General features: G+C 34.2%; 1 protein-coding gene across 1 annotated transcript in view; it reads left to right on the top strand.

Moving 5' to 3' along the window:
* The first annotated feature begins 356 nt into the window (after positions 1-356).
* Positions 357-13,145, top strand: part of ATR (ATR serine/threonine kinase) — a 147,761-nt gene continuing 134,972 nt past the window's right edge. Inside the window, exons 1-9 of the mRNA XM_014542147.1 lie at positions 357-558; positions 2,047-2,196; positions 4,297-5,174; positions 6,575-6,747; positions 7,531-7,722; positions 9,407-9,597; positions 10,591-10,743; positions 11,324-11,516; positions 11,750-12,009. Coding sequence (XP_014397633.1) covers positions 357-558; positions 2,047-2,196; positions 4,297-5,174; positions 6,575-6,747; positions 7,531-7,722; positions 9,407-9,597; positions 10,591-10,743; positions 11,324-11,516; positions 11,750-12,009 — 2,392 coding nt within the window. The remainder of the gene's footprint in view (positions 559-2,046; positions 2,197-4,296; positions 5,175-6,574; positions 6,748-7,530; positions 7,723-9,406; positions 9,598-10,590; positions 10,744-11,323; positions 11,517-11,749; positions 12,010-13,145) is intronic.

The following is a 13,145-nucleotide window of genomic DNA, read 5'->3' as shown; positions in this document are numbered from 1 at the left end:
AATGATCTAGTTGCCATATTATAAAAAGTAAGGAAGTAAATGAAATTATTTTATTTAACTCAGTAATATATCCAGATAACATTCAATAATTAACATAAAATTATCAATGAGATATTATACTAATTTTTGTACCATACATTCAAAATCCAATGTGTATTTTGTATTTATAGTGCATCTCAATTTGGACTAACCATATTTCCAGTGCTGAATTCCTACTACATGTGACTACTGGCTACTATATTGGGCAGGGAAATTTAGGTTTTGCAAATTAGATGCCTGTGGTGTCATTTAGCATGTTCTTTTTTTCCTTGTTAAGTTAGATTTTCCTTTCATTTTTAAACAGAAGAATATTGTGAATGTCAACATTAAAATTAAACAAATTTGTTAAGTTCAACTTCAGAGAATTTTTTACAAGTGAAATTGTGACTCCATTTAACAGTTTAAAAACTTTTTATTTGTATTTTAGTGCCAGTGCAGAGGAATATAATACAGTTGTGCAGAAGCCAAGACAAATTCTATGTCAGTTTATTGACAGAATACTCACAGATGTAAATGTTGGTAAGAAATAACTATTTCTTATATAAACTTTACAAATTGTTTTCTTTTCCATATATACAATGTTTTGCAAGCATTTTTCTCCATGTAGTTTTATGGAATTAGTATTTATGATAGTTAACTATTTTCAAGCAAGTTATTTACAGTATTTGTTATATAATGTCAATTAGGCTCCTAAAAGAAATCTGTTTTCCTATTTGTTATCTATATTTTCTGTTGCTTACAATGAGTTCTTTGATATAAGATATTATTATAGATAAAAAATATTTGGTCAGTTCCGATGATGTGGACTTATTTTAGCTAGGTCTTGTGCCAGTGGTTGAAAAACAGCAAATGCCATAAAAACTGGTAACTTTGTAAGTTGTTGAATCAACTCCTGTTTGTTTTTTCTATCTGGGGCAATCTAAAAGACAAATTACAGCCCAGCCAGTGTTGTTCAGTGGTTTAGTGTCAACCTAAGAAACAAGATTCACTGGTTCTATTCCTGGTCACAACACATGCATGGATTTGGGGTTCCATCGGCAGTAGGGGGCATGCAGAAGGCAGTTTCTTTCTCATTGATATTTCTATCTATTCTTTTCCTTTCCCCTCTCTCTAAAAATCAATAAAAACATTAAAAAAAAAGAGACAAATTAGAAACTTGACAAGAATGGTGTCATATCTGATATATCTATTAAAATTACATTGAAGGGGTAATATAGAGTGCCATTTGGCTCATGGTTTATAAATTTAATTCCAAATTTGGCACAAATTTTATGGTTTGTGATAGTTATTTACCCCTTCTTTTTTCAATCAGTAAAATTATTTGCTGAAAAATAACAAAAGAACTACTGAATATTTGCAAGATATGTTTAAACTGCTATCCCACCCCCCTTGTGCTTTACTAACTCTTCACCATCCAGGAATCAAGATGCCTTCACAGCATTTTCCCACACACTTGTTTTCTTTATGCTGCATTACTGCAATTAAATATTATATTACAATTATTAGTTTATTTGTGTCACCTGAATATGATTTTTTTAAAAAATATATTTTACTGACTTTTTACAGAGAGGAAGGGAGAGGGATAGAGAGTCAGAAACATCAATGAGAGAGAAACATCGATCAGCTGCTTCCTGCACCCCCCCCGCTGGGGATGTGCCCGCAACCAAGGTACATGCCCTTGACCAGAATCGAACCTGGGACCCCCGAGTCTGCAGGCTGACGCTCTATCCACTGAGCCAAACCGGTTAGGGCTGATTTTTTTTTTAATCTTCAATTTTAGCACAGTGCCAGGCGTATATTATGGGCCTGTAGTACATATTTGATGAATGGATGTATAATAGATAAATGAGCATGGTTATTAAACATTCAAAATTAGGTAGGATTGTAATGGTTAGCCCCATCAATTTACCACGAGCACTATAATTATGGTCACCTAAGTCTAGTTTTTTAACAAAATACTGTTGTTTAATTTGTCACAACTCTTTAAAATGAATCTTGTATTTTTAGTTGCTCTAGAGCTTGTAAAGAAAACTGACTCTCAGCCAACCTCTGTGATGTTGCTTGATTTCATCCAGCATATCATGAAGTCCTCCCCTCTTATGTTTGTAAATGTGAATGGAAGCCATGAGCAAAATGAGGCCAAAGGCTGTTGTATTGGTAAGTCCTGCTATTTGTACATTCATTTGCAATTGGTTTTTTGAAAGCTACCTTCTTCTCTCTGAAATATAATATATATATTGATAGACATATTTTAGTCAAATTTGTTATAAATTGAGGAAGTAAAATGGTAATGGTTAATTTTATTTTCTGCATCCTTATTGTTTTAATTTGTTATGAACTAGATATCCACAATGGGACAGAAGTAATTAAATTTGTTTATTTGCTATTGAATACTTTAGCCGTTTTCTTTTTTTTTGGTTTTGGTAAACTCTTTCTTCTAGATTAGGCATTAGTAAACAATAGCCTAATCTAGGAGATTAGGCTGCCTGTTTTTATAAAGAGTAAACACTATTTATTGTAACACAGCCATGCTCATTCATTTACTTATTGTTTGTAACTACTGAAAAGACAACATTGAGAACCCTGAGTAGTTCACTTGGAGACCACATGGCCCTTAAACCTATCTGGTTCTTTAAGAATGACTTCGCACCCTGTCCAGGTGGCTCGGTTGGGTAGAGCTTCATCCCATATACCAAAAGGTTGTGGGTTCGATTCCTGGTTAGGGCACACACCTAGGTTGGGGTTTCAATCCCCGGTTAGGGTGCATACAGGGGTAGGGTGAGATGGGGTGAGATAGGGTGAGATGGGGTGGGATGGGGTGGGATGGGAGGGCAACTGATGAGTGTTTCTCTCTCACACTGATGATTCTCTTTCTCCCTTCCTTTCTCTCTCTCTAAAATCAATAAAAAACATATCCTAGGTTGAGGATTAAAAAAAAAAAAAACAACCCAAAAGAATAAGCTTGCTGAATTTTTGTTTTTCTCAATCCCTTCACCTTTTTCACCCAGCCTCACAATCACAAAAAACAAAAAAAACAAAAAAATCCTCATTGACAGACAACATTATGGTGATTACCAGAGGGAAAGGGAGGTGGTGTGCGTTAGAAGAGGATATAGGGGGGATAAATGGTGATGGAAGGAGACTTGACTTTGGGTGATGAACTAATATACAATGATGTATTATAGAATTGTACACCTGAAATCTATATACTTTTATTAACCAATGTCATCTTAATAAATTCAATAAAAAAAGAATTTGCTGACACCTGTTCTAGATGTTGAAATTTTTTCTAGACTTTATCCTTATTTTCCCCACTACTTGTCCTTTTATTGGCTTGCTCCTAAAGAGATGTAAAGCAAACATCTTCTTATTTTTTATGTACTATGCACAGTATTTTAAATTTTTTTGCTTGAATCTCAAGACTCAACTTTATAGCATGTCCTCCAAAAAGCCTTTCTGACCACTATTCCTGATTGCCTGGCTTAGGACTGGTTTAGTTGCTCCTTCTTAATGATTTCTTAATACAGAGTGTTCTGCATTTCTTCTATCGTAGTGGTTTTTAAATTATATTATAAATACCTGTATTTCTGTATTCTTTGCCACACTGTTTTTTAAATAATAGATCATGACCCATAATAGTTTCGGTTATGAAGATAAAATATAATAGACTAGAAACATGGTACACTGCATATAATAAGAATAAATACTGTTTCATGAAACTTTTGTTTCATACATTTAAATATGCCTATGTGTACTGGGTCATAATATAAAGTGTATCTCTTAGCTTTAGTCAAAAAGTTTCAGAAACTATATTATAGGATTTATGAGGACAGGACTAGGACTGATTTGTTCTTGTGCACTTGGGACAAAGTTGCCACTCAATAAATACTTGTTGAAGGGGTATTAATAACTATAACTACTATTTATTGAGCATTTATTTAACTTCAGGCACTATGCTGAGAATTTCACATGCATTATCTTACTTGGTCCTCACAGTAACACATAAAGTAGATGTCATTATTCCCTTTTCATAGATGAAGTTAGAGATTCAGATAAATTGAAAGTTCACACAGCTAGTAAGTGGAAAGCTAGGACCTTGTCTGTTTGACATCAAAATTGGTATTCTAAATTATTATATTTCCATGTATAGAGAATGTTTTAGACTATTTTGTTAGTGAAGTTTGTACTTTAAAAATAAACTATCAGGCATTTAGCAATTTAATTAGTAAATATATTTTTTGTTTGTTTATTTCAAAGACTTTAGTAATTGGATCATAAGAAGACTTCTGCGGATTGCAGCAACTCCATCCTGTCATATGTTACACAAGAAAATCTGTGAAGTCATCTGTTCATTATTGTTTCTTTTTAAAACCAAGAGTCCTGCTATTTTTGGAGTACTGACAAAGGAATTATTACATCTTTTTGAAGACTTGATTTACCTCCACAGAAGAAATGCAATGGGACAATTTGTGGAATGGCCAGTGGTACTTAGCCGATTTTTAAGTCAATTAGATGAACATGTGGGATATTTACAATCAGCTCCTTTAAAGTTTACGAACATGCAAAATTTAGAATTTATTGAAGTCACTTTATTAACAGTTCTTATTCGTATTATTGCAATTGTGTTTTTTAGAAGACAAGAACTCTTACTTTGGCAGATAGGATGTGTTCTGCTGGAGTATGGTAGTCCAAAAATTAAATCCTTGTCAATTAGCCTTTTAACTGAACTCTTTGAACTTGGAGGACTTCCAGCACAACTGGCTAGCACTTTTTTCAGTTCATTTTTGGAATTATTAAAACACCTTGTAGAAATGGATGCTGACCAGTTGAAACTCTATGAAGATCCATTATCAAAGCTGATAAAGACACTATTCCCCTTTGAAGCAGAAGCTTATAGAAATATTGAACCTGTCTATTTAAATATGCTGCTGGAAAAACTCTGTGTCATGTTTGAAAATGGTGTGCTTATGTGGCTTAAGTCTGATTTGCTAAAAGGAGCTTTTTGCCATTTACTGCAATATTTCCTTAAATATGTGCCTGCTGGGTATGAATCTGCTTTACAAGTTAGGAAGGTTTATGTGAAAAATATTTGCAGAACTCTCGTAGATGTGCTTGGAATTCAGGTAGATGCAGAGGTAAGTAATTTTAAAGGTTACTTGTTAGGCATGTGTTTTTTTTTTTTTTTATAATTTGTATATGCATATATGCAGGATAAAATAATGAGGAAATACAAATTTTTTTTCTTTTGTTAATCTTCACCTGAGGATATTTTTCCCCCATTGATTTTTAGAGAGTGGAAGGGAGGGGAGAGATAGAAACATCGAAGTGAGAGAGAGACATCAATTGGTTGCCTCCCACCTGAGCCCTGACCAGGGCTGGGGATCTAGCCTATAATTGAGGTACAAGGTACATGCCCTTCAGTCTGAGGGCCGACGCTCTATCCACTGAGCCAAACTGGTTAGGGCAAAAATACAAATTTTTAATAATGTACATTTAGAATGAAATGATTTTCATGATCTACTTTGGCTCCCTATAATAGATTTTTACTTTGATTTTAGAAGAATTTGTTCACTTACTTGGTAACGAACCTCCAAAGTCAAATGTTTTTTTAAAAAATATGTTTTTATTGATTTCAAAAAGAGGAAGGGAGAGGGAGAGAGAGATAGAAACATCAATGATGAGAGAGAATCATTGATCAGCTGCCTCCTGCATACCTCCTATTGGGGATTGATTCCTGAAACCTGGGCATGGGAATTAAACCGTGACCTCCTGGTTCATGGGTTTATGCTCAACCACTGTGCCACTGGCCGGGCCAAATTCAGCTGTTTTAAAGTAGAATTTGTGAAGTGTATGCATGTTTGTTGCATTATTAATTATAAGGGGGCCAGTGAACAACTTATTACATAATCTTTGAGCAGTAACAGATTTTTATCTTTAACAGATTGTAATCAATAACTTAGAAAACCTATGGGTGCATAGTACTAGTCATGCTAAATTATCCCTCTTTTCCTGTTTGGACTATGGGAGATAGGCAGTATAATGAAATAGATATGCGGTAACTTGATTAAATATTTCCATTTATTTTATAAGACTTTCTGGATTTGTAGTATGAAAGAAGTTAGTAGTTCCCTTATAGAAATTTTATTGTGGCATTTTGATAGAGGGATAATCAAGGTATAGGAGGATTTGTCATGCCTTTTAAGACTATAGAACCAGTGCTTGCTTCGGCAGCACATATACTAAAATTGGATACAGAGAAGATTAGTATGGCCCCTGCGCAAGGATGACAAATTGGTGAAGCGTTCCATATTAAAAAAAAAAAAAAGACTATAGAAACATAGTTATAGATAAAGAACTACTGATATATATAGACTGTGAATAATAGATTAACTTAGGTCTTTGTTTTGCCTGATGAGACTCCAAAAATAGTTTACCTTATTAGAAAACTTATAACCAATACCTAATGCATATTTGCTGTCTATGAATATAAACATTTTTTAAGAGATAATTTTTGAAGTTCTTTTTGCTTCCTCAGTATTTGTTGGGCCCACTTTATGCAGCCTTAAAAATGGAAAGTATGGAAATTATTGAGGAAGTTCAAATTCAACAGGAAAATCTCAGCAGTAAAAGTGATGGAATATCACCCAAAAGGCGTCGACTCAGCTCATCTCTGAACTCTTCTAAAAGAGCAACAAAACAGACTGAGGAGTATGACCTTCATTTATTTTTTATTTAGTCATTTAGTAATTCTTTATTTACTCTTAAAAATTGCCGTTAGTTAGTGCTTCAACTTAAATACACAAAGAACATTGTTTCTTTCTAAAGGTAGTCAAAGGAATGCTTAAAATATTTTAATAGTGTTAGTATGAAAATTTCATGGCTGAATATGGTTATTTAAAATATTTTTAAAAGTCTTACCTGCCTATTTAGTTTAACTTTTTAATATATGAAAAATATCTGAGACTAAACATCTAATAGCAATTTTAAAAAATGTGAACAAATAATTCTTTTTGTCTTGTGGCAAAGAATTCCTGTATTTCAAACAGCCCTGAAAATTGTTCTGAATCTTTTATTTATTTATTTTTAAAATTTATCTTTATTGTTGTATTACAGATGTCCTTTTTTTTACTCCCATTAATCCCCCTCCTCCCCACTTCCATCCCAATCCCAGGCCTTTACCCCACTATTGTCTGTGTCCATGGGTTATGCATATATGCATATAAGTTCTTTCGTTGATCTCTTCCCTTCTCTTGCCCCTGCCCTCCCCCGCTTCCCTCTGAGGATCCTCAGTCTGTTCCATGCGTCCATGTCTCTGGATCTATTTGTTTGTCAGTTTATTTTGTTCATTAGATTCCACATATAAGTGAGTGTTTTAAATTTTAGGATACATTTTAGTAGTTGACATTGCATGTTATCTTTTGTTTTACATATTTTTCATATTTGAACCAAATTTACATTAAATATGAATATATACTGTGGTTATAATTACAGAATCAATCATGTTGATATGAACAAAAAGAGCATATTATGGAGTGCACTGAAACAGAAAGCTGAATCCCTTCAGACCCTCCTTGACTGCAGTAGTCTAAAGAATCCTGTTACTGAGACGTTAGAAGGAATTGCTGTTGTCTTACAACTGACTGCTCTGTGTACTGTTTATTGTTCTCCTCAAAACATGGACTGGTAAAGCAACTTGTATTTTCTGGGTGGGTTTCCTGTAATAAATTTGAATTTATTAGGAGACCTCATTCAATTGATTTGTGTGACCTGAAAACACAAGCTTTTCAGTGAAGTAGAAATTTGTTTTTTATTGAGTACTTGCTAAATGCAAAGTACTGTGATAAGTACTATTTATAACTTACTTAATTTTTACAGCAATTCTGTGAGGTAAATGCTATTATTAAGGCTCGGTGAAATTGAGGCTTTTTTTGTTTGAAGTCTAAACTAACTTTCCTGGGCATACATGTTTAGAAAGTAGCAGAATACATTTTTATGCAACTCAAAAGCCACTGTTCTTTTAGTCAAACATTAAGTTAAAAGAACATTTGCCTTTGATAATAAGAGTAGGAATTTAGAACTCCTCAGAGGTATATTTTCAGTTCAGTATTTTTAATATAGGTTAATTATTCTACCAGAAGAAATAATAAGCTAGCTGTCTCTCTGAGATTTAGTCTTTTTTCAGTTGCACATTGTTACTTTTTTACATTATCATTTGTTCTGTATATCCTGATTTAATCTTTTTTTTTCCAATTACAGTTTATATTCAATATTATTCTGTATTAGTTTTGGATGGACAGCATAGTAGTTAGAAAATCATGTACTTTACAGAATGGGTCCCTCTGATAACATAGTTATTATGATATTACAGTGGGGCCTTGACTTACGAGTGTCCCGACTAACGAGTTTTTCGAGATACGAGCCGTCTCTCGGCCGATTTTTTGCTTTGAGTTGCGAGCTAAAATTCTGGTTACGAGCCAGCTTCAGATCCCCACCGCTAGTTGGTGCAGCGAACGTCACAATGAACGCCACAACATCAGCCCAGCATCACGTATCTCACTCGTTCACTTTAAGATTTGACATACGAGTAATTTGAGTTACGAGCTCCGTCATGGAACGAATTAAACTCGTAAGTCAGGGCCCCACTGTATTGCTTATATTCCCTATGCAGTAATCTACATCTCTGTGACTCTTCTGGTCTGATTTACTCTCTTAACTAGCCAATACAAAGTTATGGAAGATATTTTATTTTTTTATTATTTTTTCTTTTTTAAAATATATTTTTATTGATTTCAGAGAGGGAGAGAGAGATAGAAACATCAATGATGTGAGAGAATCATTGATTTGCTGCCTCCTGCATGCCCCACACTGGGGATCAAGCCCACAACCCCGGGCATGTGCCCTGACTGGGAATCAAATGGTGACCTCTTGGTTCATAGGTTGATGCTTAACCCCTGAGCCATGCCACCCGGGCTGGAAGAAATTTTACAGAAACTATATTGATTAATGTTACCTTTAATTTAGAATTTGGGATAACTTGAAGGAATAACTAATTAGGCCGAAGTCTCCCCTTGTTCTATTATTAAGAAAAGATTTAATTAATAATTATGAAGGTATATCTTTGGTCAATTTTAAGCCTGGTGATGCCAGATTAAAATATCCTAGATTAATTTTCTTTACCAAATCCTTAGAGTGCTTAGAAAGACATAAAGAGATTAAAATTAAAATAATGACATATTAATTGATTTACTTTGAATTGGTTTAAAATTATATGTTAGTTGCGTACTCACAATTTCTTTTGGGTTACTATATTATTAGTTTTGACTAACAATTCATTTTAATCCATGTCTTAAAAATGTATTAACTGCAGCCATAATTTCAAAGACTGTCACCAGAAGTGTAAGAAGAAAACTTCAGTCGTAATTACTTGGATGTCTTTGGATTTTTACACAAAAGTGCTTAAGAGCTGTAGGAGTTTGTTGGAATGTGTTCAGAAACCTGATCTGGAAGCAGTTATTGATAAAGTGATGAAAATATATGATGTTTTGATTTATATTCAAGGTGAGTACAAGTAAGTAGTAATTCAAAATAACCTTCAGAGATAATCAGTATAGAAATCTCTTTTGCCTAAGGTGTAAATGAACAAGTGTTTGGAATAACCGAAAGTTTTCTTGATTTCAGTTTTGTTAAGCTTGTCAGTAATTTCCAATTGTGAAATTTGTGTAATATATTGATTTATTATACGTTTTCAGTCAATAGAAATTATAACTTTAAAATTTTTTTGAGAATCTGAAGAATGCTATGATCTTTAAAAATACATAGATGTATATTTTTATGAAGTCACATTTAATTTTTGAGGGGTTCACAGGCCTTAGAGCATTATATCTATTAAGAACAGCTGTAGCCGAAACCGGTTTGGCTCAGTGGATGGAGCGTCAGCCTGCGGACTGAGAGGTCCCAGGTTCGATTCCAGTCAAGGGCATGTACCTGGGTTTCGGGCACATCCCCGGTGGGGGATGTGCAGGAGGCGGCTGATCGATGTTTCTCTCTCCTCGATGTTTCTAGCTCTCTGTCTCTTTCCCTTCCTCTCTGTAAAGAATCAATAAAATATATTAAAAAAAAAGAAATCTAAATTTAAAAAAAAAAAAAAGAACAGCTGTTAACTGAATATTTGTTCTAATTCCACTTGATGTTTAGAATGTCTGGCTTTGTGTGTGTGTGTGTGTGTGTGTGTGTGTGTGTGTTTGGTTTTTTTAAGTTGATTTTTAGAGAGAGAGGGAGGGGGAGAGAGAGAGAAAGAAGCAAACATCGATGTGAGAGGAAAAAACATCTATCGGTTGTCTCCTGTACGTGCCCCAACCTGGGACTAAACGCACAACCCAAGTATGTGTCCTGACTGGGAATCAAACCCACAACCTTTTGCTTTATGGGATGAGGCTCCAATCAACTGAGCCACCCTGCCAGGACTGGAACATCTGTTTTTAATTGATAAAAAGACACAGGTGAATACAATTAAGGAAAAGATAATTAATCACCTGTTATGTGTTTCTGTAGTAAAAACTTCATTTGAAGATCATATTCTGGAAGATTTATGTGGAATGCTCTCACTTCCATGGATTTATTCCCATTCTGATGATGGCTCTTTAAAATTGACCACATTTGCCACTAATCTTCTAACATTAAGCCAGAGGACTTCAGATAGCTTCTGTAAGTGGTCACAAAATTCTATGTGTGTGATCTGTCTTGGTTTAATTCATTTCTATATGGGACTGTTAACACTTATTTCTATTTTTTCAGTAATTAAAAGAGGAGGTACATTTTTAATGATTCAAAATGAGTTAGACATGTAAAGAATTAAAATATGTAGGATTTGCACATCCTCAAATATATACTGCCACATTGTTGTCCAAACATGTCTTTCTAATTTACAGTCTTGTTAGCAGAATTATGGGAGTTCCCATCCTCACTTAAAATTTTTTGCTATCTAAAAAAAAAAAAGAAAAAATATCAATGTCAAAGAGGTAACTATTTAAAAACAAACTTTTGTTATCTGATGGGTGTGCTTTTCTATTTGCATTTCTCTTATTATGTAGTAATATTGTACATAGACTTTTTTCTATGAACATGTTTTAATTTTGGAAAATGAGCTTTTAATTAAATATATGTATTTTAGATGTTATTTTACTTTTTAACAAAGAATGAATATGTGTGTATACATATATATGTATATATATACTTATATAAAATTAACACTTAAAAATCTTATATAATAGACTTAATTTTTCAGCACCACAGGCTCAGTCACGATGTGTGTTTCTTCTAACTCTGTTTCCAAGAAGAATATTCCTTGAATGGCGAATAGCAGTTTACAGCTGGGCCCTGCAGAGCTCCCATGAAGTAATCAGGACTAGTTGTGTTAATGGATTTTTTATATTATTTCAGAAGCAGAATTCTTATCACACAGTTCCCAAGATTCTTATGTATGTATTCCTATTTTAATTTGAGTATATAACTTGTTTGGAAAGATCACATTTGTAAATGTATGTTAATTGCTGATATTTATAGAGCAAATGTTGCTTTTTGTTTTAGAATTTAAATATTTTTTCTTCGAGGCTTTGTCTTACTAGTACTTTTATCCCAAATTAAGTAAGACTATTTAGACTACACAATTAAGCAAAAAGGTTTAGTACCTTTTTTTTTTTTTTACCCCCAGAGATAAAGTTAAAGATGATTCTGATATTGTCAAGAAAGAATTTGCCTCTATACTTGGTCAACTTGTCTGTACACTTCATGGCATGTTTTATTTGACAAGTTCTTTAATAGAACCTTTTTCTGAACATGGACATATTGACTTCTGTAAGAGCTTAAAAGTCACTTCTCAACATGAATGTTTATCTTCTCGACTAAGAGCTTCTGTTTTCAAGCCATTCCTTTTTCTACTGAAAGAAAAAGTACCTAGTCTAGTGAAACTTGGTGAGTGATTTGTTATTTAATATTTTAAAACACATTTAACCTCTGTTTTTAAAATCAGTGATAAAATTAGCCTGAAGCCTTAAAAAATTAGACTTGCTTGATAGGTTCAGACTTGCTCAAGTATTGATCCTATTTAATAAAAGAGTAATATGCAAATTGACCATCACCCCAACACACAAGATGGCCAGCAGGGGAGGGCAGTTGGGAGGGACCAGGCCTGAAAGGGAGGGCAGTTGGGGGCAATCAGGCCTGCAGGGAAGGGCAGTTAGGGGCAATCGGGCTGGCAGGGGAGCAGTTAGGCGTCGATCAGGCTGGCAGGGGATGGTTAGGGTGTGATCAGGCTTGCAGGCAGAAGCAGTTAGGGGCAATCAGGCAGGCAGGCAAGCGGTTGGGAGCCAACAGTCCTGGATTGTGAGAGGGATGTCCCAGATTGGAGAGGGTGCAGGCCCCACACCCCCTGTGTACGAATTTCATGCACCGGGCCTCTAGTTATTTATAAATGGGATGACTGTATCATAGAACTAACAAGGGAAGTAATATTTGGATTTTAAAATGCTCTTGTGATATGACAGCATAATGGGGCATACCTGATGTTTTGGTTCAATGTAGTGAGTTTCTTTGGAGATACCAGGACCTTCTTAATGTGCTCCATGCCACTACCTTGGCCCTTCAGAACTTCAAATAGTTAGAAATGCCCAATTGAGGCTATAGATTGTGTCTTCTTGACCACTTTTCAATGGTAATGGTGTATGAGTTTGTTGGGAGCATAAGATTTATACAAATACTTAGAAGACCTATTGATTTGGATTCTAATTTGTAACTTGTCAAGTTTTCAAAACAGTATGTGATAGGTAGTTTCTCTGACTTCTTGAATATTTTTTTAAGTTTTATCTTATTGTTTAAAGTATTACGAATAGTAGTACATATGTCTCCTTTTTTTCCCCATTGACCTTCCTCCCAGCTTCCCCTATCCCCCGGCTCAGATAATTTTTTTGATAGAAAGAATGACATTAATATATTTAGACAAATAGATGTCTTAAACCCTTTGTAGAACCCCCTCCCCACCCAGTGTTTTGCTTATATGCATGCATACAAGTCCTTCGGTTGATCTCTTACCTAAATATTTTAATGTAAGA

The sequence above is a fragment of the Myotis brandtii genome, unplaced genomic scaffold, assembly GCF_000412655.1.
Source record: "Myotis brandtii unplaced genomic scaffold, ASM41265v1 scaffold291, whole genome shotgun sequence".
NCBI lineage: Eukaryota > Metazoa > Chordata > Mammalia > Chiroptera > Vespertilionidae > Myotis > Myotis brandtii.
The sequence above is the reverse complement of the archived record's forward strand: the minus strand, read 5'-3'. Positions and strand labels throughout refer to the sequence as shown.